At 40.5% G+C, this 27,346-nt stretch overlaps 1 protein-coding gene across 2 annotated transcripts in view; it reads left to right on the plus strand.

Annotated features, from left to right (window-relative positions):
• FBXW4 (F-box and WD repeat domain containing 4) overlaps positions 1-27,346 on the plus strand; it is a 206,249-nt gene that overhangs the window by 152,583 nt on the left and 26,320 nt on the right. For both annotated transcript variants that reach the window (XM_077258611.1, XM_077258610.1), the window contains one exon: positions 1,491-1,556. In XM_077258611.1, coding sequence (XP_077114726.1) covers positions 1,491-1,556 — 66 coding nt within the window. The remainder of the gene's footprint in view (positions 1-1,490; positions 1,557-27,346) is intronic.

Genomic DNA, 27,346 nt, shown 5'->3' on the forward strand with positions numbered 1-27,346 from the left:
TCTCAGAGACCAACCTCTCCTTCCCAGTTTTATTTTGGCATATTGCATTTCTGGATAACTACTGCAACATGGATACACTGAAGTTAATGGGGGTCATCTCTGCACAATTAGGTGGGGACAAGTGACATCAGTAAGGCTGTGATAATGATGCTTGACGATTACTTTGGGCAAAGTCAAGTTCAAATATACAGGTGCTTCTCACAAAATTAGAATATCATCAAAAAGTTCATTTATTTCAGTTCTTCAATACAAAAAGTGAAAGTCCTATATTCTATAGAGTCATTACAAACAGAGTGATCTATTTCAAGTTTATTTCCGTTAATGTTGATGATTATGGCTTACAGCCAATGAAAACCCAAAAGTCATTATCTCAGTAAATTAGAATACTTTATAACACCAGCTTGAAAAATGATTTTAAAATCCGAAATGTTGACCTTCAGAAATGTATGTTCAGTAAATGCACTCAATGCTTGGTCGGGGCTCCTTTGGCATCAATTACTGCATCAATGCGGCGTGGCATGGAGGCAATCAGCCTGTGGCACTGCTGAGGGGTTATGGAAGGTATTTTGATTTAAAAAGAGAAGACACGAGTTTGACAATAAATGGCTTCACCCAACCACTAACCATGAGTGGAGAAAAAGCTTTGGTGTTATCATTCATATTCTCTGAAAAAAAGGCCAAGAAAGCAAAAATGCTGCCGGGGTATGTAAACTTTTGAGCACAACTGTATCAATGCACCAAAGAAACGTGGAAGTTGAAATTAATATTATATTAATATATTAATATATTTTTTTTGTATAACTACAATATCTTTTGGTGGTTTTTAATGATAAATAAAGGCTAATTAATTATGTCATTAATTTCAGGTCTTCCAGTTTTCCTTGATGTGCTGATATGTGGTCACTTTTTTTTTGTAATGTACACAGGCTGTAGAACCATATTGCAGAAATATTTTTTTTGTATCGCCACAAAGACACATATTTTCAAATGGAATTATTATCTGTTACAGATTTTTTCGCACCATTTATATTTTAAAACATGACTGCAGGCGTTAGTTTGCTCACCGTTCTCTATACCATGTACTTTACAAAGCGATAGTTTTCAGAAATAGTTATGGTAACCAAAAGATGAGAAGTCTGTACTTTACTGTACTTGGTGCCGTCCCATTCTCCACACTTTGCACTTTGGGCCATGCTGGTGCTGATGTAACTTGACATTTGACTGCAGTATTGTGACATTACAGTTGTGGAGAATCTACAAAATCCCAAATATCTTTACTGTACATGTGTATCTGTGTGTAGTTCAGTGCAGCGGCAATGGTATAGCTTGTGATCATAGCTGCAAAGGACTCCTAATAGTAAGCTATGTATAAGAAAGCGATATTAGTGATTATGCTCTCGATAGAATCACTGTGTGCTCATTATAGGGCAGGTGGCCCCCAGAATGTCCTCTGATGAGTAATGTTTTTCCCCCTTTCTGTGTCTTCACAGCTCCTTCGTTACTGGGACAGCCTGCTGCCACCATACATCACCGCTCAGGATTTGGGACCTTCAGAGGTAATATCTGTGTGTAATATCAGACATCTGTTTTCTGCCAACACATTCATAACATAAATGATCTTGCAGGACCCTTTTTCTTAATGTACTGTGTAAATTTTCCTAAAGACATCTAGTGACAGTGAAACTGATATAGCAATCTGGAATATGAGCAGATGAATCTCCTAATTCTGTTCTGGCATCTGATCAGGTTATAGAGTTAGCCAGATATAACACTGTATAGGAGGAATCGCAGTTTAGCAGGCATAACATATGAGTTAAGCAATTCTTCACACGCAGATTTTTTTTTTGTATGTTCTCATTTTTTTATTTATCCATTTTTCCATCATGGCCACTTTTTTTCCCCATTAACTTACGGTATGTATTGTAGGAAATGATACATGCAACATAAGTTGGGAACCAAACATCATTACAAATGTCAAAAGTGCAACAAGGTAACATACAAAAACCTACAACTACAATAACGCTCAGAACTTCCGACAAGAAGGCCAATATTCCCTTTACCATAAGTCAAACGTTTTTAGGAAGCTAAGATCTATGATGTGATTTGATTAGGTCTTGGGGAGCAGCTTTAGTTAATCTAACTTCTAGAAGAACTGCTATGGAGTCATCACCGAGAATTTGCTTTTCACAACTAAGCATGGTGGATCTAAGTCTAAAGGGTCAATAGTCAATTTTTGGCTGGAGTGATTCCTAGACCTCCAATACTGTCACATTACTACCAGGAGTCAAAGTGCCAAAATCACAAGAACGGCAGCAGTCCAGGAGGTAATACCTTTTTTTCCATTTGTTCTGTGCCTATTAAAGGGAACCTATCATCAGGTTTGTCCCATATAGTAGGGCCAGCACCTGTAAGCCCTATCTGACAACATTCTACAATTCTGGATCTATGTTCCAATGCTGTTTTACACTCACCTACAGGGTGGTTCGGTCCGATGGGCATCACTGTTCCTGAACCGGCACCTCCTTTGTTCTTGCTTCGTGTGGATGACACATTCTACGTCATCCACCGTGTCTTCAGCATCGCGCTCCTACACAGGCGCACTTCTCTGCCATGATGAGGGCCGAGCAAAGTGCTGTAATGCACATGGGCGGGGAAAGGCCAAAGATCCCTCAGCCGGAATGAGAAGTGCGCTTGCACAGGAGTGCGATGCCGAGGAACTGTGTGGATGACATAGAATGCGTCATGCACACAAAGCAACAAGAAAGGAGGCGCCGGATCAAGACCAGGGATGCCCACCGGATCGGACCGCTCCGCCTCGTAAGTGTGTGTAATAAAAGCTATTTTTTTGTGTTATGCAGAGCACCTTGGGGACATATGTACAACATTTTAGAAGGCTGTATATGACGGCTTACAGGTGCTGGCCCTGATTTATATGGGAAAAACAAGGTGACAGGTTCACTATGAGGCCATGTGCACACTCTGCGGATTCCATTGCAGAATTTTCCGCAGCGGATTTGATAAATCCGCAGTGCAAAACCGCTGCGGTTTTTACTGCGGATTTATTGCGGTTTCTATTGCGGTTTCCTCTGCGGGTTTTCACCTGCAGATTTCTATTGGAGCAGGTGTAAACCCGCAGCGGAATCCGCACAAAGAATTGACATGCTGCGGAAAATAAACCACTGCGTTTCCGCGCGTTTTTTTTCCGCAGCATGTGCACTGCGGATTTCATTTCCCATAGCTTTACATTGTACTGTAAATGCATGGGAAACCGCTGCGGATCCGCAGCTGCAGATCCGCAGCAAAATCCGCAGCGCGTGCACATACCCTAAGAAGCAGTTTTCCAACAATGGACAACTCTTTTTATTCATCTATTTTGAGGACAGAAGCCATGATGGTGGTAAGAAACCTGACCACTAATAGGAATAAAGCTAATCTAATGACATTTACCTTAAGCCTGAGGATAATAACTGTGAGTGTTATAACATAGAGAAGATTTACAGTAATATGTAAGAATCCTAATGAAATGAGCAGACAAGCTGAGTCCTCAAGACTCCAAGCTCCTGTGACTTTCCCGTCTGGCACATAGAGGAGGATCCTAAGCGGGGGACTTTCTTTTATAGCATGTATATACCCCACTAGCACATGTGGACCTTTCAATAAATTATTATTAGTAGTAATATTATAACAACATTTTTGAGGATGTATTAAAGGTTTTTATTTAGGTAGTTTGGAACCAAGAAGGTCACGATCGGCCTGTAACCACTTAACAGAAATACCTGAAAATAAAATATGCGGCCAAGTGTGTGGGCAGCTGTTTCTTTAAGTTAAGATGAATTTTACCCAAAGTATGTAGCTGTGTCTGTATTCACTTCTGACTGACCAAAACAGGTGGGTCAGGAGTGTTTAGTGGGGGGTAGACATGACCTGGACAAATCAGCAGACCCTTTTGAAGGGTGCAGTATGTGGTCTCTTCTTGTATTGGGTAGGAATTCCAGATATATTGTCTCGGAAGCACTTGGCAATCAGAATACATCAGATGTGATCTTTTTCCTACTGTAGTCAAAAAAGAAAAGATCGGAAAGTGTATTGGCAAATATGCATATATCTGTATCAAAGCTCCTAGGGATCGATTGTCTCAGCGTCAATATGAGCCCAGTGATTTCTATCGTAAGGGATAGTACATGGGTGATCTTATATTCTAATGTTTGGAAGCACACAGTACCGTAATACAATGCTTTACAATGTTACAGATCAATAATCGTATGGTTTTGGTTTGCTTTGAAAGGTTTTCCTTAGTGTAGACCATTAACGTTTAGTTGATGGGTGTCCAATTCCCAAAGCCCCCCACAATCATTCACTTGAAGAGTAGGATATACATATGTATACAACTAATCAGTTTTTGGCTTCCTGACGACCCCTTTAAGTGTATGTACTACGTATAAAGATATACGTACACAGTGCGTCAGAATACTAATGAATACATGAACTCCACTTTAGCTGTAAACGTTAAAATCGTAAGGGAGTTAGTTAACATTTTGTAATCAAAAAGTGCAAAAGTGATTCAAATATGACAAGGTGTACCTAAATATGGATGGTCCCCATGTGCCTCATCTGAGCTTGGGAAGTGAAAGGAAACAAAGCATGGCTTGGGATTTGTGGATAAATGTGCTGAGCCCTGGAGGGGGCCACACCACCCAATATGTACTGCAAAAAAATAAAATATAGGGCCCACAGATTATTGGTATTAAATTAACATACAGCTGCACATATATGCTATGTGGCCAACATATAAACGTATACATACAAATATATGTGTATATACATGTACGTATACATTTGTATATTGTTAAAGGGAACCTGTCATAATCTAGTATAATCTAACCTCTTTTTCTCATCTTTCAGGATACATCGGGGGCTTATCTACAGCATTACAGAATGCTGTAGATAAGCCCCTGATGCCGGTGGGCTTAGCTCACCTTCGATTTTGGGGGTGACAGGTTCCCTTTAATTTTTCACAACATCCTAGGTAAGTGTATCTCAATTTTAATTGAATCAATATCATGATAAAATGCAAAATATAAAACAAATAAAAAGAGTGAAGAAAAAAGAGGAGGACATAGGACTCAATACTAAGTTTAATTTGTTGTCTAGAACAGATGACAAGACCAAGACCCAATTGGAAGCTAAAGTTAGCCGCATAAACATCCCTTTAGGAAGAAAAATTAACTTTGAATTTGGGAGTGGGCACTTAGTACAATTGGGTTACCACATTCATGAAGACCTTTTTTGTGTATTAATATTTGTATATTGGCCATGTAACGTATTTGTGTACCTGTAAATTAATTTAATACTAAAGGTGTGTGTGTGTGCTGTATTTTATTTTTTTATTTTTCAAGTTGTACAGTCATGGCCAAAAGTTTTGAAGCTCATACAAACTTTGGTTTTCAGAAAGTGTGTTGCTTCAGTTTTCATAGTAGCAATTTGCATTAAAGAGAACCTACGGCACCAACTTTCAGCCCCATGTGACCTCATTCTATAATGCGGCACATATGACTCCAATTTGCCCTGTAAGTAAAAAAAAGAAAAAAAGACCTGTTATTATACGGGGCGGTCCGATCCAATGGGTGTCGCTGTCTGGGTCCGTGCCTCCTCTCTTCTTGCGATGCCGTCCGCCTTCTGTGCCTCGTGTGGATGATGCGTCCTACATCATGCACAGTGTTCTCCTTCGCATTTCTGCGCGGGCGCACCTCTCTCTGCTCTGAAGAGGGCAGAGCAAAGTACTGCAGGGCGCAGTACTTTGCTTTACATAATCTCACTGCAGCTGCTGAAGAACCTCTTTTTGAAGATATAAAAAGCAATCTGTGATACAATGCTTGTACAGAAAGTGATGAGCGGCATCTATGTAGCACCACTCATCTCTATAGCAGCCTGCTTGTAGCATAAGAATCTGATTATAAGAGACTTATTTACAGACACTTTAGAACAAATGTTCTGCTGATGGATATTTTTGCATATATAGCAACATAGGATCGCAAGCCTAATTTCTTACATGAACTCTATAAAAAAGCAAAATTTCAATGAAATGAATCTGAACGCCGTGATCTATCAGTTATATCCATTCTTCAGTTCAGAGATATATCTAAATTTCAGCATATTTCAGTACTGTATTTTTCCCGGACACGCCATATGGTAATGCTATTCAGTGCAACATAATCTACAACGTATGCCAGTAGTTGCTTCCCTAGGTAATCCTAGCCTCTGACCTATGACTAACTGCATTTCAATGCACCATGATATGTATGTGAATATACAGTTTGCTTGTAGGTGAGTGGGTGTTGGTTAAATTACTATATGTACATGCTACCATGTATTTATTGCAGGTTGCCTTATATTTTTAAGTGTAAACAGCTTCGAAAAACAGAAAGGTCTTAATTACATAACCATATGCAGCATATTATATACATGATCACAGTTTATTTTCCTTGATACTGCTGCTGCTTGTTGCTTGACATCGTTTTTCTCATTTTTTGCCACCTTGCACAAGACTGTGACACGGTGATGGACATACATACACAGCAGTCAGTGTCAATCTCTGCGGAGAGGGGCTGTGATAAGATGAGGTATCCACTTATGACTACAACTGTGGGAGAAGTCTATCAAGACTGTATTTTCATACCTCAGTCTTGAGCCGGCTGTAGTACAGTGCGCTAGATTTGTAAAATAGGTTTGCCAGTGAAAACAAGATATCAGCTGTCTAAAAGATAGGTGATAATTTATTGATTTGGCAGAGGTCTGACCACTGGGCCCGTCGCTGATCGCAGGACAGGGAACTTTTTTCCCCGTCAGAATGTAGAAGCAGTGTGCATACCGGACCACCACTTCATTCATTCCCAGTGGTGGTGTCAAGCTCTGCACTCTGATTTTCCTGGCAGCCTCATAGAGGATGAATGGTCAGGCTTGCACACTGCTGCTTCATTTTAACGGGGATAAAAGTGCCCTGTCTGGCAGGGCTGTGCAGTCTGAGTCTGAGCCCATTTTGGTGGAGTCGGTGTCATGGAAATTGAGGAGTGGGAATCTGAGGTTTGGCTTACCGACTCCACAGCCCTGCTCTCTGGGATAAAGGTTCCTCGTTCTGCTGATTAGTTATGGTTCTAGTGGTCGGACACCTGATCAATAAGTTGTCTCCTATCCTGAGGATAGATGAAAACTTGTTTTCACCGGAGAATCTGTTAATTATATGCTTCATAATACATTTTGCACATCTTTTGGGCCACATAAAGCATGTACCAACTTTGCTGGACTGACACTGTGATTATTCTTCCCTCTATATTATCCAAAATTGGCTCAGATATTAAAAGTATATAGTCAAGGAAACTGAAATGCTATCTTGTTTATTTGACTATTCTGACAGTAGTTGTGTAGTCATCATCATCATCTTCAAATGTGAAAGGAGCTTTTATCTTCCATCTGTGGAGAACTTCAGTTGTACAGTCCATGCATTTTCCTCATACCGATAGTTCTAGCGACTGAGTCCCTTCATAGAACATAAAGGCATGTAATTTCCAGAGAAAAGGGTCACCATGTGATCATATGATCTATCTGAAGTGAAAGTAAATAATAATAATAATAATAATAATAATAATAAAAGATGGAAAAAATGTGTGGACTGGAAGTAAAAAAATTAAATCAAATTTTTTGACAGTTAAGTAAAACTATTTCATAAAATACATTTTTTATTTATAATCTTCACTTTTACTTTTATATTCTGTTTCTTTAATATAGAAGGTAACAGGTGTGTTAAAACAGTTCTAAAAAATGTTGTGATCATCTGTCTCGAGCAGAGCAGACGAGCACAATTAATAAATTGTCGTGTCAGGTTCCACATTTTACATTTTTCAGCTTCCAGTTTGGTTTCAGTTTTTCTTATTCTGCGGTTAAGAATTCTTGGACGGTAGAAACAATGCCGCGAGCAAACCAAAAGAATTCGAGTAAACTTCAATCTCTGCGAACTGTCTTTAGAAAAGAGTTGGATTAAAAAATGAATTATTTCATCACATAAGGAAATAGTGAAGTTTTTTTTCTTCTTTCTTGAAATTCATCATTTCTCGGCAAAAACAAAATAAGTGTTCATCATCCGTTGAGAAGCTGGAAAGAAGAGGAAACCTGGAATCCACAAGACGTGTTTATTTAGCAGATTTGTTAAACGTCCTTTTGGTAATGAATGAATGTTCTTTACCTGGAAGAAAAACAAACCTTAGAGAACGTGCCATCCTTTAACTGCTTTTCCCAGAGAAGCCGAAACAGATAATAAAGCTGTAGAAAATAGGATTAAGGTATTGAACAGGCAGGATTTAGTCTGATCTTTCAATAATACCAAAGCCTGACTGAAGAGCGAATCAAGAGCCAGAAAGCATGCAGCCAACACAAGACTTGACTATGTCGGCTAAACGTCCAACCTGTCACAGCTGAAAAGTGCCGTTCTATTTTTCTTTTATGTTTTTCTTTCTAATGTGGAAGTCTATGTGTGAAGTTTATCCCTTTTTCATGCCTTTTTTAAACCAAGAAACAATAGAGGCGGGTGGCGGTGTAGTGAAAGGTATGAATATACTTGTGCTCTTTCATTAGCACATCTGAAGTTGTATTTTTTTTCTTCGCTTTTTATCCTTGATGACTAGTCCTAAAAGGTGTTTTAGATTAATAAATAAAATTAGTTTCCTTGCTGCTAATTAATAGCATGGGATCAGGCAGTTGTGATTAACGGGCATTCGGCAAAGTTTCATACAGGGATGGCAGTAGTTATAAAAAAATATCATAGAGTTCTATATTTTTTTTACCAAAATATATTGCGTATTTTTGCACGGGTCAAGTTCTCTTTTAAATATTTTAGAGATGTGAAAAGTTGGTTGGTGGTGATTGCTAAAATGAAGAGGTCATTGCCTCCTCTGAGCCCCAATCCTTTCATCCTTATGCGAATTAATAATAGTAATCTTTATTTTTACATAGCGCTAACATATTCCGCAGCGTTTTACAGTTTTGCACACATTATCATCACTTTCCCCGATGAGGCTCACAATCTAAATTCCCTATCAGCATGTCTTTGGAATGTGGGAGGAAACCCATGTAAACACAGGGAGAACATACAAACTCCTTGCAGATGTTGTCCTTGGTGGGACCCCAGCACTGCAACGCAACAGTGCTAACCACTGCGCCACCGTGCTGCCCCACATTACACTCCAATTGCAGTGAATGGGACATTTTTGACTGCAAACTCTCAGGTGCTGGTTTAAATCTGTTCCTTCTATCAGTTTGTAGGTTGTCACTGGACTTAGCCCTTCACCAGTGACATCTTTGAACATTTTAGACGTTTGCTTTCAAGTAATTAAAAACAAGATTTTAGTTATAAATGTTAATTAAAGGGATTATTGGATAATCTCAATTCATTAGAGAGTAGGAATATTAGTACGGGTACACGGCTGGTAGGAATATTAGTACGGGTACACGACTGTTAGGAATATTAGTACGGGTAGACGACTGTTAGGAATATTAGTACGGGTACACGACTGGTAGGAATATTAGTATGGGTACACGGCTGGTAGGAATATTAGTACGGGTACATGGCTGGTAAGAATATTAGTACGGGTACACGACTGGTAGGAATATTAGTACGGGTACACGGCTGGTAGGAATATTAGTACGGGTACACGGCTGGTAGGAATATTAGTACGGGTACACGGCTGGTAGGAATATTAGTACGGGTACACGGCTGGTAGGAATATTAGTACGGGTACACGACTGTTAGGAATATTAGTACGGGTAGACGGCTGGTAGGAATATTAGTACGGGTACACGGCTGGTAGGAATATTAGTACGGGTACACGGCTGGTAGGAATATTAGTACGGGTACACGACTGGTAGGAATATTAGTACGGGTACACGGCTGGTAGGAATATTAGTACGGGTACACGACTGTTAGGAATATTAGTACGGGTACACGGCTGGTAGGAATATTAGTACGGGTACACGGCTGGTAGGAGTATTAGTATGAGTAGGTGGCTGGTAGCTGTATTAGTACGGGCAGATGACTGACAGGAGTATTGGCACTGGTATACGGCTAACAGGAGTATTAGTACTGGTAGATGACTGGCAGGAATATTTAGGTTCCTCCTATCTGCTATTGATTTAATATTAATATAAATTTGAAATACAAGAGTCTACAGTTATTTCACTTTTATTTTTATCTTTGATACAAAACATTTTTATGTTGCTGATGTAATACCTCCTGGAATGAATATAAATTGTATATTGTCCGCTTTTTGGGCTCTAATTCTTTCCAGTTTTGTTAGATTAGCACTGATTGATGCCTATTGAGAAACAGAACGTTACTTTTCCTGAAAAAATATCAGAATGAAAATGAAGGCTAGAGCCTGCTTATTGGTGTAATCAACACAGATTAAGAAAAATTAGCGCTTGGCAGATTATACTCTTGACTCAGTTAACAATAATGTAAATCCTGTAATTAAGCTGAAGAAGTCATACTTTGCATTTGTTAAGGGGAGTTTGTTCTGAACAGGTAAGCTGTTGTTATTGTTACTAGTTCTATTATTTCCCTGGAGATTTACATTACTCATTAAACGTTTCACTGTGAAGAAGTAGTCGCACAGCGATGTAGCCAGTGGTACTTGTGCATCACATTGTATACAGCAAAATCTGAGCTACACCTAAAAAAGAAGCTAGAAATATATTTCTTTGAATTGACTCTTTACTTAAGTCATTTAATTAAGTGTTACAGATTTTCTAAAAGTCACTTTGCAAATAACGTTATAATTTACAACATATACCTGCCACACGTTTTTTCAGTATCGAACGTCACATACTTTGCCAGCGACCCTGTCACAATATATATATATATATATATATATATATATATATATATATACTAGAGGGGAACTTCCGTCTGTCTGTCTGTCACGGAAATCCCGCGTCGCTGATAGTAGTATATAGCATATAGCAGCCACATAGCATATAGCAGAGGCCACGTAACACAGACAGCCACACAGTCTATAACACAGCCACGTAGTATATAACACCCCCCATGCAGTATATAACACAGGCCACACAGTATATAACACTGCCCATGTAGTATATAGCAGCCTCGCAGTATATAACACAGCCCAAGTACTGTATAGCACTGTGGGCACCATATCCCTGTTAAAAAAGAATAAAAATAAAAAATAGTTATATACTCACCCTCCGGGGTCCAGCAAAGCTGTCCCTATGCACGCGATGCGGCCGCCTGCTTCCGTTTCCAGCGATGGATTGCGAAATTACCCAGATGACTTAGTGGTCTTGCGAGACCGCTATATCATCATCTCGCGAGACCACAATGCATGGCCCGGAGCGTCGCGAGGAGTGGGAAAGGCGCCAGACCATGAGTATATAATGATTTTTTATTTTTTTAATTATTGTTAACATTATATCTTTTTACTATTGATGCTGCATAGGGTGAGTGCTGACTGGAGGGGGCACTGACAGAGTAGAAAGGGGCGAATTCGCGGCCGGACTGTGCCATCGCTGATTTCCGTGGCAGATAGACAGACAAACAGACGGAAGTGCCCCTTAGACGATTATATATATAGATACCCGATGCGTTAGAATCGGGCCACCATCTAGTGTGTGTATATATATATATATATATATATATATATATATATATACATATATATATATATATATATATATATATATATATATATATATATATATATATATATATATATATATATATATATATATATACACATATATATATATATATATATATATATATATATATATATATATATACATACCAGTAGTATAGCTTTTTTGTTCATCTCCACTATAAAGATGGAATACACAGTGATCATAAAGCACCTAAAGTATTATGTACCCAAAGTGGAAACATCATTTTGTTTTCCCTGATATATAAAAAACGGATGACAGTATTATCTTATGCAAAAGTAGTAAAACAAGACATTAGAAGCTGGGAATCACTGTAATTGTATCCACTTATACTATGTGGATGTATCTTTGTTAAGAGAATACAAAAAATATATATATTTATTTTTTTTGCATTCTCTGAACAAAGATACATCCTTATAGTATAGGTTGATACAATTATGGTGATTCCCAATTTTTAACGGTTTGTTTTTTACTACATTTGCACAAGAAGATCAGTTATTAATGACTTCTCTATCCTTTTTGGTCAGAATTAGCAGTTGAGTTGGTGTTTGGAAAAACTCCTTCAAGGAAAACAGTAGTTGTCACAAATCCGTTTTGGTACGTCGGGGCCGATTCATCAAATTGTTTATGCCAATTTTCTGACATAAAACACTTTGAAAAGTCACTACATTTTTGTGCAAAGCGAAGTTATGCAATAATCTTGCGACTTTTTGGCAAAACGGGCCGACCGGAGAGTCGTGTCACCCGCCCACTGAATTCATCATAAATTACGCCACTTTAATGGCATATCTTACTCCAGAATTGTTACTCCAATCCCTGACACGCAAGGAGGTGCACGGCTTTGAGAAGATGTGCTGAACTCATTACGTGGCAAGTGCCTTTTAGTGAATACAGCTCTTCTCGCCCCACCACGTCCCTTTATTAAGACTGGCATTGTACAAGGCCAGCCTTAATGAATTGTCCCCATAATTTAGCGGTTTTTGTTCTGGGCCGTTTTGTGGGTATCTCAGCACCATGATCTGTACTATGGCATGATAGAAACCTTTTCTATTTGTTGAGTGTTCCCTGATGGCAGCGGCAGTGCTTTGATTTGATCACATCACATGTTGTTATGACTAGGAATGGTAATGTTTGTGGATACATTACAAAGTCAGGAATTGTCAGGTTCTGTTCTGCGACATCTTCAGATTGTGGTTTGTGATACCCACCTATTCGAATTCCTTAATAAGACTGTGTACACAGGCCAAAGGGCATTATACAGAGGTGGGGCGTGGAGCCTGCTTTTAGATAAACATATGTAAAAAAATAGAGACATGTTAATAGGAGTCGAGTTCCCGCCGCTGCACAGGGGGAATCTCGTACCATGTCTGCTGCGGTCTCCCAGCCTACGTCAACCGCAGTGGAGCCTGCTCAGCGGAGATGTCGGTCCCAGCGTCTCACTCAGTCTGATACTGTGCAAAGGGTTACTGCTGCCTTTCCAGGCTCTGCTGTTGTAGCCGGCACTGGTCAGCGGCGAGCAGGCTTTTCTGGGACTAAGTCCTGCTTTGCACACACTAAGCATGCCCAAGGTAAGACCTCTCATTGGAGGTCAGGGGGTCACATGCTCAAGTACTGCTGCAGCTCCCATTGGTCCTCTAGGAAGGTCCTTGCTGACCACGTGAAGGACGCTCTGGCCTCAAGGGAGATTCCCGCCACACTGGAGGAGTTAATAGCTGTGTCTACCCGTATTGACCTCCATTTTCATGAGCGGAGGTTAGAGCGGGCCCAGTGTAGGCAGAAGTTTCGGCTGGCTCCCACCTTCGCCAAACCTTTGGAATCTCCGGTCCTGGTCCCTGAGTCACATGAGGCCATGGAAGTGTCACAAATGGGATCTAAGTCCCGGACCGCTCGTGCACTCAAGGTCTGCCATGTTTGCCAGCAGTCTGGACATCTTGCCACCAGATGTTCACAGCGGTCGAGGAAACGTCAGCGTCAAGTGCTGGTAGATGGAGGTACACTAGACACGGCGACGTTTACTTCCAAATTGTCCTTTAAGGGGACAATTACAATAGGCTCATTCACTCACTCGGTAGAGATCTGCGTGGATTCTGTGGCGGAGGGCAATTTTATGTCTTCTGCCTTCGCCCAACATCACGCAATACCCCTGGTAATGCTACCTCAACCAGTAACTGTACGAGTGGTGAATGGGTCAACACTGCCCTCACAGATAACACACCAGACCATCCCTTTCACTCTGTCCTTGTCGCCATCTCATCAGGAGATTATATCTCTACTCGTCATTCCTGAAGGAATTGATGAAATCCTGTTAGGGATGCCTTGGCTACGGTATCACTCTCCTCATATCAAGTGGTCCACAGGCAGAATTTTAGGATGGGGTGAATCTTGTGGGGGTAGATGTCAGAGGGAAAGCGTTCAGGTTGCTACAACTGACGTACCCGCAATATTGGCCCTATGCGGACGTGTTCTCCAAAAGGGCTGCGGAGACCCTTCAGCCTCACCGCCCCTATGACTGTCCTATTGACCTCTTGCCTGGTGCTGAGCCTCCCCGGGGTCGAGTCTATCTGTTGTCTCTCCCGGAGATGGAGGCAATGTCACAGTATATCCGAGAGAATCTGGAAGAGGATTCATTAGGAAGTCAGTGTCACCTGCAGGGGCAGGGTTCTTCTTCGTACAGAAGAAGAGTGGAGAACTGCATCCATACGTAGACTACAGGGGTCTTAACGCCATCACCGTTAAGAATAAGTACCCACTACCCCTGATATCTGAGCTTTTTGATAGGCTACAGGAAGCAAGGGTATTTACTAAATTAGATCTGCGGGGTGCTTACAACCTGATTTGCATCCGTGAGGGTGACGAATGGAAGACTGCTTTTAACACCAGGGATGGGCACTATGAATATCTGGTGATGCCCTTCAGGCTCTGTAATGCCCCAACTGTTTTCCAAGACTTTAGAAAACGACATCTTCCGGGATATGCTTTCCACCTCGGTCGAAGTTTATCTGGATGATATTCCCATATACTCTTCAGATATAGACTCCCACCAGAGAGATGTTTGCAAGGTTTTGACCTCCTACGGGCTAACTCCCTCTATGCCAAGTTGGACAAGTGTGTGTTTGAGCAGGGGGTCTCCAAGGCCTTTCTCTCGATTAAGTCACACTTCGCTAGCGCTCCCATCCTACATCACCCCGATGTAGATAAGCCATTTATTATGGAGGTGGATGCCTCATCCGTTGGTGCTGGAGCAGTCCTCTTCCAAAAGGGTGCTCAAGGTCGGAAGCATCCTTGCTGCTTCTTCTCTAAGACCTTTTCACCAGTGGAGAGGAATTATTCCATCGGGGACAGGGAGTTGCTAGCTATGAAGTTGGCTTTCTCAGAGTGGAGACATCTTCTGGAGGGAACTCGCTTTCCCTTCCAGGTGTTCACAGACCACAAGAACTTGGTGTATTTACGGACAGCCCAGCAGCTAAATTCTCGTCAGGCTAGATGTTCCCTGTTCTTCTCCTGGTTCCATTTCACCCTCCATTTTCTTTCCGGGGAAAAGAACGTTCGTGCCGACACTCTCTCTCGCTCTGTAGTGTCATCAGAGGAGGAGCCCCGGCTTATTGTCCCTTCCGAGAACTAGAGAACTGTGGCTCCGGTTTCGCTAGAGTCTGTGCCCCCAGGCAATGCTTTTGTTCCATCTAATTTGCAACCGGAGGTTCTCTCTTGGGCTCACTCGTCCAGGGTGGGTGGACATTTTTGGACCAAGTGGACATCTGAGCTCTTAGCGAGGACGTACTGGTGGCCGCATATGGCCCGTGACGTCGGGGACTATATTCGGGCGTGTGTCTCCTGCGCCAAGAATCAGTCTCCTCGGCCACGGCCTGCTGGGCAACTTTACCCCCTGCCAGTGGCAGACAGGCCCTGGGAGATGGGTCGGGATGGACTTCGTGGTAGGCTTACCTAAGTCTCGTAGCTGTACAGTTATCTGGGTAGTAACTGACCATTTTTCTAAGATGGTGCACTTGGTTCCGCTTCCACGGTTACCTTCTGCACGGGCTTTAGCGGCGTTGTTCGTCAAACATGTTTTCCGTCTACATGGAATGCCTGACAAAATTGTCAGTGACCGTGGTCCTCAGTTTGCGTCTCGGTTCTGGAGAGAACTCTCGCTTACTCAGCATTGAGCTGAATCTCTCTTCTGCATACCATCCCAAGACGAATGGGTTGGTAGAGAGGGCCAACCAGACTCTGGTCACATACTTATGACATTTTGTCTCCGCCAGGCAGGATAGGATAACTGGGCATCTTTGCTACCTTGGGCGGAATTTGCTTTGAACAACTCCGTAGCCGACTCTACTGGGCAGACTCCTTTTCTCCTTAATTATGGTCAGCATCCGCGTGTTCCTGTGCCCATGCCCGTGTTATCCACAGATTCTAGGGTGGCAGACTGGGCGCTGGAGGCACGTGACATTTGGAACCGCACACAGGATGCCATCCGGGCCTCCAAGAAGAGAATGAGGGTTTCTGCTGATGCACACCGGCGCCCAGCTCCAACCTTTGCTCCTGGCGACTTAGTGTGGCTCTCCGCCCGTAACATCAAGCTGCGAGTTGAGTCCACTAAGTTTGTGCCTCGCTACATAGGCCCTTTCAAGGTTCTGAAACAGGTCAACCCTGTGGTCTACCGTTTGGCTATTCCTCCGCGCCTTGGTATCATCGACACCTTTTACGTTTCTCTCTTAAAGCCCGTCAATTTGTCCCGGTTTTCCAAGGCATCTGCTGGGACATCGGGTTCATCCACGGATGAGTTTGAGGTGAATGCTATCGTGGGGTGCAAGGTGGTATGTGGCAAGGAATATTATCTGGTGGACTGGAAGGGTCACAGCCCAGAGGACAGGTCCTGGGAGCCTGTTGAGAATATTCGAGCTCCGCTCCTCATTGCTGCCTTCGAAGGTAGCGAGGCCCAAGGAGGGGGGCCCTAGGAGGGGGGGTAATGTTAGGAGTTGAGTTCCCGCCGCTGCACAGGGGGAATCTTGAACCATGTCTGCTGCGTTCTCCCATTCTACATCAGCCGCAGTGGAGCCTGCTCAGCGGAGATGTCGGTCCCAGCGTCTCACTCAGTCTGATACTGTGCAAAGGGTTACTGCTGCCTTTCCAGGCTCTGCTGTTGTAGCCGGCACTGGTCAGTGGCGAGCAGGCTTTTCTGGGACTAAGTCCTGCTTTGCACACACTGAGCATGCCCAAGGTAAGACCTCTCATTGGAGGTCAAGGGTCACATGCTCAAGTACTGCTGCAGCTCCCATTGGTCCTCTAGGAAGGTCCTGAAGTTGCTCTGGTATTGCAGCAACTTCCATTGGTTCCCTAGGAAGGTCCTGAAGCTGCTGCAGCTATAAAAGGTTTGCATGGCCGCACGGCCATGTGCTAGTATGTGAGCTTGTTATTTGTGGTTGCGCCTGTATGTATGTATTCAGGGACCCGGCTGAAATAAGCCCCTAGAATTCCGGCACCTCCAGGGAGGAGTGTTTGTGTGCTTTTCTGGTGCGTGAGCACTGACTGCCATCAGCTCAGCAGTTAGCTGTGTTCCCCTGTGACGCTAACATGGACCCCAGGTTGCGAACGCACCTACTTATACATATATATACTCGGTGCGTTCCGCCAACCCTAACACATGTGTTGACAAGATATAAAATAGACATTAAATGTTCATTAAACATTACATTTACATTCTCATTTGAGAATAATAATTCTGGGGATGGAGATGCTAAGAACATGAAAACGTGAAAGGCAGCAGGTCTAAAAAAAAAAAAAAAAAATGATCAAGGGCGACTTCAAATATTCAAGAAAGGAAAACGGAGCCTGCCTAAACAAACTGCATTCTCACTGGTATGCAAAAAGGCACTGGGTACTGTCATTTTGGGCTCACCTGTATTTCTGTGATTTACTATTTCCAATTGGCCCATCGTTCATTTTAATTATTTCTGACTATTGTATTGAATAGGGTCAAATAAAGATGTCTTAAAAAAAAGATGCTGCCATATAGTGCTCAAAATAAATAAAATAGTAAATGAAACCCACCTTTATCACCCCCTTAGTTAGGAAAAAATAATAAAATAAAAAAATGTATTTTTTCCATTTTTCGGTTAGGGTTAGGGTTGTGGCTAATGTTAGGGTTTGGGCTAGGGTTGGGGTTAGAGCTAGTGTTAGAGCTATGGTTAGGGTTGGGTTAGGGTTGGGGTTATAACTAGGGTTAGGATTGGGAAAGAGTTAGAGTTGGGGCTAGGGTTAGGGTTGGGGCTGGGGTTAGGGTTGGAGCTAGGGTTGGGGTTAGGGTTGTGTTGGGGTTAGGGTGGTGTTGTGGTTAGGGTTATGGTTAGGATTGGGATTAGGGTTAAGGGTGTGTTGGAGTTAGGGTTGGGATTAGGGCTGTGTTAGAGTTGGAGTTAGAGTGGGGGTGTACCACTGTGTAGGTACATTAGGAGGTCTCCAAACGTGAAATGGCACCCGCCATTGATTCCAGCCAATTTTGCGTTCAAAAAGTCAAACGGAGTTCTCTCCCTTCTGATCCCTGCCATGCGCCCAAACAGAGGCATTGGCATACTCGAGAAATTGCGCAACAAATTTTGTGGCCCACTTTCTCCTGATACCCTGGTGAAAAAAAAAGTTTGGTTCCAAATAAAAAATGTTGTGAAAAAACTAAAATGTTCATTTTTTTCCCATCCACGTTGCTTTCGTTTTAGTGAAGCACTTGAGGGTTAATAAACTTCTTGAATGTGGTTTTGCGCACCTGAAGGGGTGCAGTTTTTAGAATGGTGTCACTTTTGGCTATTTTCTGTTATATTGACCCCCCCCAAACTCACTTGTGAGGTGGTCCCTAAAAAAATGTTTTTTGTAAATTTTGTTGGAAAAATAAGAAATCGCTTGTCAACTTTTAACCCTTATAACATCCTACCAAAGAAAAATTATGTTTACAAAATTGTGCTGATGTTGACATGTGGGAAATGTTATTTTTTTGTGCAATATGACTCTCTGATTTAAGGGCACAAAAATTAAAAGTTTGATGTTTTAAATTAATAAGCGCAAATCATATCGAAGCAATTTTACCACTAACATAAAGTACAATATGTCACGAAAAACCAGTCTCAGAAACCATGGGATCCGTTGTAGCGTTCCAGAGCTATAAACTCATAAAGAAATGGTCAGAATTGTAAAAATGTACTTGGTCATTAAGTACCAAATTGGCTCTGCTACTAAAGGGTTAAAGGGCCATACTCATTAGATTAAGGTTGATGAAGATGAACAATTTCAGCCAAAATGATCGGTCACCTGTTAAAAACATAAGAACATTTATTTTACAAGACCAATCACATATTGTTAAAAAATTGAGTTCATGGTTGACTTTTTTTTCCAGCTGACAGTCAAACTACAGGTTGTATATTGTGTCGTATGTTCATTATTTCAACTACTGTAACTGGTAATGTGGACTTAACTGTAACTAGCTTTGTTGGTATTCCGATCGCACAACCAGCAGCATATTTTCATGAGCATGGGTGGACTGAACTTTCCTGTATTGCCCCAGTCTGGCTTTAGTCTTCTGCAGCTTACAAACTGATGCCATCTATGAAAAGAAAACCCATTACTATATGTATTTCTAGTTCAGTTATTATTTGGTATGTTTTGCATTTCCTCAAACCTCCGCTAGGCTTTCATCCATACTGTCTTCCTGTATGTAATATGCTTTTGGCATATCTGTATTTCGTATTCTATAGATCGCAGCTTTATTACTCATTCATCTGTTTACATAAAGAGAAAAGTAGACGTTGAGTTTGATCTTTGTTAGTTTAACCAATAAAGCACACATCCCACTCTTCTCACTGCAAGAACCACAGAATCTTGCGGTTGACTTTCTGGAAGAAAGAAGTCCAAGTACTTAAGTGCCTCTTCACCAGATTTGAGGATCATGACAGATTTTCTCTCTTCGCCCCCTCTAGTATTTACTGAGGGATTTGCCCGGTTAAGTGGAGTGTTCCTAAGGAGACATCTCTTTAAAGTTATGCACAGCGATGTAACACAATACTTCAAATTTTACCGTCCATGCAGATCAGACGAGGGTTCCCAAAGAGGAGATTTGCCTGGCAGGGGTCAGTGGCAAACTCTTGTACACACCATTACGAGAATACTCAGCGGTATCTGTTGCACATCTTACCATCTGCAAAGAAAATACAGACAAAAAAAAATTTGTCCTTTAGGAGATTTTGTCTGAAATATTGGCCATTTTTGTATGTTTTGACAGGTTTAACGCTAGCCCTGAGCTAAACATAAAGCTTAGTTCTAACAAAGGAGGGATAACCCAGTCTTAACTAAAGGTGCAAAAATGTTTTTTTCCAAGCCAAGATTTTCTTTAGAAATCTAACACATGAAATTAAACTAATTTTAATTTATGCAAACTGGAAAAGCAGTCAGGTGAAATAACTTCATTTTTTCGGGGGTTCTAAAATTACACGGTTGCCCACAGTTTCCTTTGGAAATCTGTGTTTTGAGCAGGTTCTCTTTAAATAAACAGACTTACAATACCTGATTATGATATATGAAGTTTATATTGCTCAATTATATTTTTCAACGCTCACTTTAGCCCAAGTTGAGCTCATAGTCTAACTTTCCTATCTCGCACTTTGTGGGCCAATTTCGCAGCAGGACAACTAACCTAACAGTACGTTTTTTGGAGTGTGGGAAGAACTCGAAGTAGCTGGAGACAGCCCACTCCCAACATGAAGAGAGCCTAAAATTTCCATGCAAATATTGTCCTTGGTCAGATTCGAACCCACAATCCAAATGCTGCACGGCAAGAAAGCAAACGGCTTAGCCACTGTGTATTTCTGCCCCTAAATAGTAGATGCAATTGCAGCCACTAAATTTCTCCCTGAAGTACAATCAGTGGGCTAGTTACAATGGGCCATGAACCCCATTCAACCACATTGGAGAAGTTGTTTTTCAGTCTTCCATACGGTCCAAGAAAACAAACATATAAAGTGGCCAACCAATATTTAGACAGATCATACAGAAAATTCCATAAAACATAATTTTTTCTTTTAGAATCTGGGGTTTTATGACGACTTTGGAACTTTGTTTTAATATTTCCTTAAGCCTTCTATTTTTCTTTTTGTGTTTTTTTTTTTTTTTTTTTGTAAAGTTATTTCACATAGATAGTAAAAGAATTAAGAATCAAATATGTTCACATTGTTAGACTAACTAAAATAAGGCCATGGCTAAATCATTATCTCTTGAATGCTTTCTATAGCTTGAAGTGTAATTAAATGATTTAAGGAAAAGTCTGTCTGGTTGCAGTAAGTTTGTGTTTCTTGGGCAAATTGGTTGTCTTTTTGCTAAGTTTAGCCACCATGTTACATTTGTTTGCCCACTGAGACCCCACTGATGCTTTTCTCCTTGTATAAATCGATTCCCACACAAGAGGTGTAAACGCGGGGATCTGTACTGAGAGCCACCTTGGCGATTTCACCCTGAAAATCACAGCCACAAAGCTGAGAATTCTTGACATTCTTTTTTTCATAAAGGGGTTAAATGTCTGAATTTGGGGGTCACAGTGTTATACAAATTGCAATCTAATAGTTTTTACAAGAACACACGTGCAATAAGAAAAGAAATGGAAGACAAGAAAAGGAGACAGACAGCTTGTTTTTTTTGTCCTCCCTCCCAAAAGTTTTGACCAATTGTCATGTCCCCTGAGAGGGAGAGAGAACATTGCTTTATCATTAAATTGGTCCATAAGCAAAGGGGCTCAGTGCCATTTCTGTTTGTTTTGCTAAATAAAAGACCCAGTGGGGTCTCCCTTGTACCACCCTGGCTTTATTTAACGAAGCTGGCTGTTTCCCATAGCCCAGCATGTCCGTTTATACACTGAACTTAACCTTACGGGAACCTGGACAACAAAACCTGACAGGGTCTCTTAGCAGGGATGGTAAAGAAATTGTATCTTTTTTATTGGTCCATTTAAAATGTGTGTGGCCAATTCAGTGAAAGGAGGCAACCTTCCATTATGAGCGCCAACATAAAACATGTTTTCATTTGGTCAATTGCTTGTATACGTAGTGACATTTAATTAATAGATAAAAGAAAGAGAAAATTACAATTTTGCTGATTGAGCCATTTCATTTAGCAAATTGGAATGAACGAGACAGAATGTTTTATCCTCGTGTTACATTAAGATGTAAGGTTATGGTGGCTGCTACATTGTTTTTTATGTTCTTACAGTATTTTGAAGACTTAACCGCAGTAGACGAATTGGCCGCTACAGTCAAATATAGTGTGTTGTGGTATACATCTGTATCTGGCTTATATATATCCTCGATAGTAACCTCTGTCTGTTTGTATTAACATACGCAACACAACTCTTTGCTTTATGGTGCCTCCATGAGTATGTATCATGCATTCCACCTTAAGGTGCCTCATCGGGACTTCATGTTCTTCTTGGCCACTAACTACATATAGAGTCCCTCGCTACCTAGTATCCAGCAGCACAAAACACCGCATACATTGTCCATACCATTCCTCATGGTGATGATCATGACTCCCATGTAGTCTGACAATTCTCGTTCTTAAAGCGACTCTCCACCCTGGCACTGAAAAGTGATCAGACATTTGTCATGTACAGGCCACTTTGACTTTTGTTTCCTCTTCCACTGAGACTGGTGGTATTGTCCACTTGCATCCAAGATGACCACAACAGTGGTATAGGGAACAGCAAAGGAGGCAGCAGAGGAATCGTTTAGACTTAAAAAGCTGTGCTCCCCATGCACTACAGGATCAATCTTGGATACAGAAGGATAAGAACACCGGAGGAGGCAAAGGATGGCAAACTGAGGGCACCAGGATTTGTAACCATACGTGGCAAGCCAGGGTGGAGGGTCGCCTTAGGACTGGGAGGATAGTCTCAGTATTCTCAGCTTTTTAAAGAATCCCACTCGCTAGCTGACACATGAGACTTTCTAAGTAGCCAACACCATAGCATATCCTGGATGGATTACAGCAGAGAGGAGTCTTCTCTTTCCACTCTGGTCACTCTATGTTCTTCATAATCCAAAGTAAAAGAAGATGATTCTTCTAGCCTAACATCTCTTAAGACACATATTTTACATACATCTCTCATTTTTATAGCTGCCCTGCTACTGATACTATGGGGTATTTTTTATATAAGATGTTTGAGCCTTTTGCAGATCCACCCCCCCATGCCTTTGTCTGGAGACTAGGATGTCTGGCTTCCAGCAACAGGCTCATTTTAATACAGAGACCTATCTCCTCCAACTTAGTTTGTACTGTGATACAACAACGCTGAGTGACTCAGGCTTATGATAGTAATTATGCTAATTTTATTGTTCTTGTTGATAATGGGTTAATATTACTGAGTTAAGGACTTATGGTACTTGCATTTTTTCTTATGGTACTGGAATATGTCTTGATTTAAATATTTTGCCACTTCATTCCAAAAAAAGTATAAGAACTATCTTTGCAGTTAGAATGGCTAGAAATGAAATGTTGCCAATATCATAAGGATATCTAAAATATGGATGGTGCCACCACATAATAGATGGTTCATAACAGTGAATTACAACTTTTATGTATGTTTCAGATCCAAGAAAATTAAAACTAACAACATTATTAAATTTGAGTAATAAGTCATTTGACCTAAATCAATAATTTCAATCCTAAAATGTACATTCTCATATGTTCATGTTCCAGTTTTCTTTTCATATTATTGTAATTAACAATGACCCATAAACGCCTCCATCAAAAGTAGGAGTCCTATGAAATTTTTACTAGTGACTGCGAAAAAATTAAACTGTAATGGATCCCAACGCTATGGAATAGTAGGAAGAGGCAGGATTTCACTCCCAAAATTATTTATATGTGCATGTAGCGTTTACAAAGTCAAGTCCAGCAATACCTTTACATGGCCAGTCAGTTCCTCCATTACTGAGACATCAGCATTTGAATTGATATGCAAATGAGGCTGAAGAGCGATTTGAAGATTATTATTATTTATTATTATAGCGCCATTTAGTCCATGGCGCTTTAGATCTGAAGCCTCTGTCACTTCAGCTCTATTCCCTGACTAGCGCCGCTTTATTTTTCTTTGAAGTCCCAGATCACAAAGGTGATCAGTCAAGCAGGAGGAGGCGCTGAGAGAGGAGTAGAGCTGGAGTGACGGAGGCTTCGGATCTGCCATAATCGTCCAACCTCATTTGCATATCAATTCAAATGCTAATTTCTCATCAACAGAGGAGGGGACTGGCCATAGAAAGGTATTGCAGGACTAATGAGGGGACTGGCCATAGAAAGGTATTGCAGGACTTGTCTTTGAAAGAGCTACATGCCCATATAAATAGTTTGGGGAGGGATGAAATTCTGCTGACATATTCTATTTAAACAGTGAATTTAGGAATCTTTTTTTTTTTCATGACTGTCTTGGTGAAGATGGATTGTTATACAGAAGGTGTACCTCTGTTCTTCAGATACTGTGACTTCTATAATGACTTTTGTCCTCATGGAAGTTATGTTCGGTGCATGAATACTCCCATGTAAGGTAAACCATAATGGACATCACTTTATTATATCCCTCCCGGTGATTTTTACACTTATACTTATAAGCGTACTATTATCTTATCCACTTTCTAAGTTCTCTCCTTCCAATATTTAATTGGGTTTTTTTTGGCTCTGGAGGCTTACAATGATGTTAAAAGAAATGCACAGCTCCAGGGAAGGCTCTGCCAGCTTTAGCTTGCCACAATAGGTCTCCTGCTGGATAATTAAGGAGAGCTGTTGAGACAGGGCTTCATATGAGATGTGCTGGATGGACCCGCTGATGTGTTTTCTTTCACAGTGGGTGGGATGTATCACCCATCTACTGTGTAAGAAAAAAATGTGATTTTATTAATATTGCAGAGTTGAAACCTATCCTGCATATTTTTGGCTTGGTAAAGCATCCAATATGTAACATAGCAGCATCATAATAAAACTAGAAGTGACTGATATAATGGTGAATGGTAAATACACAAGGCAAATTATCGACAGCTGGATAATTCTATCCAGGATATCCAAATGTTGGAGGGACACTCCATACTTTTCTTCCAGATCTGTCTACCCTGTTCAGTGTCTACCCTGTTTTTTGTGCAATATAGACATTATTAATTTGTATATTTGGGTGATTTATATGGTAATGTATAAATGAAAAACTATACAAAGGTATAAACATAAAAGATAAAACTTTTACGGTGAGCCGTAAGTGACATCTGCAATCACATGCAATATCTTGGGAGGGCTGTATGGTCTCCTGGGTACGTTACTTGCCGCTCAACCCCAGCACCAATAGATGTGTTATAAAGGGGTTATCCATGATTAGAAAGACCCTATGTGTTTTTCTTTCAGGAACAGCGCTAATGTGACCATGGGTTGTGTGTGATATTGTAGCTTATGCCCCATTCACTACAATGGGGCTGAGTTACAATAACAGACACAACTCAAACCTCTGTTTTCCAAAATGCTCAAAGATGATTAAGAAAACCTAATTGGAGCTGCCTATGGCATAAAATAACAAATATGCACATGCTGTATTCACCCTGTAAAAAAGTAGGTTTTTTTGCTCCATTTGTGTCTACTATAAAAAAATAAAAATGTAGGAAAATTCCAATAAAGTTTTTAATACTTTTTTTGGGGGGTTTTGTTTTATGTTTCTCCTTTTTATGACAGTAATTATATATCCAAAGTTATACAGGTTATAACACAAAAACATTTACTGTTTTTCGCAGGGTTACTAATATATATTTTTGCTGCTTTTCACTCTGTATAACATAAAGCCACCTGCATAACCTACAGATTTGCTTATTGCTGAAAATCTGTTGCAGTTATACAAGTTGTACATTTTTTTTTTTTGATTGATTAACTATTTTCTGAATTAGTTATTTTTGTACCTTTTTGGAGCTTTGTTCCTCCGTATATAGTGAAGAAATTTTCATGCCGTTCAGATTTCCGTACTGCTGAAAATCCAAGGCACAGATTAAGATTTGGCCAGAATTTAGGTGCAGAAACTCTGCTTTCTACCGCTGATAGCCCACACACGGACTAGCCTCCTTGACTTAATTTTTTCTCTGTGGCACAAACTCCTCGACAATAATACATTTGCTGTGGATATAAAATTGGCAATTTTGGGCAATATCCTGTGCAGAAATTTTCTGGTTCACCGAATGGGTAATACATTGGGTATTCATGTCGGCAGGTTCTAGCTGGATATTTGGATGGCATCTTCTCTTAAATTGTCAAAATAAATCATAACTGAGCAACCTATGATGTTTGACTTAATTGCAGTTGTATAGAATCTCTTGTACCAAATTATTTTGTGTGATCCCAGATAAATCAGAGCTTTCCTGAACCAAAGTACTCTAAGTACTCTAGTACAAACTACTATAAGTACTCTAGTACAAACTACTCTAAGTACTCTAGTATAAACTACTCTAAGTACGCTGGTATAAACTACTCTAAGTACTCTAGTATAAACTACTCTAAGTACTCTAGTATAAACTACTCTAAGTACTCTAGTATAAACTACTCTAAGTACGCTGGTATAAACTACTCTAAGTACTCTAGTATAAACTACTCTAAGTACTCTAGTATAAACTACTCTAAGTACTCTAGTACAAACTACTCTAAGTATTCTAGAACAATCTACTCTAAGTACGCTGGTATAAACTACTCTAAGTACTCTAGTATAAACTACTCTAAGTACGCTGGTATAAACTACTCTAAGTACTCTAGTATAAACTACTCTAAGTACGCTGGTATAAACTACTCTAAGTACTCTAGTATAAACTACTCTAAGTACTCTAGTACAAACTACTCTAAGTATTCTAGAACAATCTACTCTAAGTACGCTGGTATAAACTACTCTAAGTACTCTAGTATAAACTACTCTAAGTACGCTGGTATAAACTACTCTAAGTACTCTAGTACAAACTACTCTAAGTACTCTAGAACAATCTACTCTAAGTACGCTGGTATAAACTACTCTAAGTACTCTAGTATAAACTACTCTAAGTACGCTGGTATAAACTACTCTAAGTACTCTAGTATAAACTACTCTAAGTACGCTGGTATAAACTACTCTAAGTACTCTAGTATAAACTACTCTAAGTACTCTAGTACAAACTACTCTAAGTATTCTAGAACAATCTACTCTAAGTACGCTGGTATAAACTACTCTAAGTACTCTAGTATAAACTACTCTAAGTACGCTGGTATAAACTACTCTAAGTACTCTAGTATAAACTACTCTAAGTACGCTGGTATAAACTACTCTAAGTACTCTAGTACAAACTACTCTAAGTACTCTAGAACAATCTACTCTAAGTACGCTGGTATAAACTACTCTAAGTATTCTAGAACAATCTACTCTAAGTACGCTGGTATAAACTACTCTAAGTATTCTAGAACAATCTACTCTAAGTACGCTGGTATAAACTACTCTAAGTACTCTAGTATAAACTACTCTAAGTACGCTGGTATAAACTACTCTAAGTACTCTAGTACAAACTACTCTAAGTACTCTAGAACAATCTACTCTAAGTACGCTGGTATAAACTACTCT

Source organism: Ranitomeya variabilis, chromosome 4 (assembly GCF_051348905.1).
Source record: "Ranitomeya variabilis isolate aRanVar5 chromosome 4, aRanVar5.hap1, whole genome shotgun sequence".
NCBI lineage: Eukaryota > Metazoa > Chordata > Amphibia > Anura > Dendrobatidae > Ranitomeya > Ranitomeya variabilis.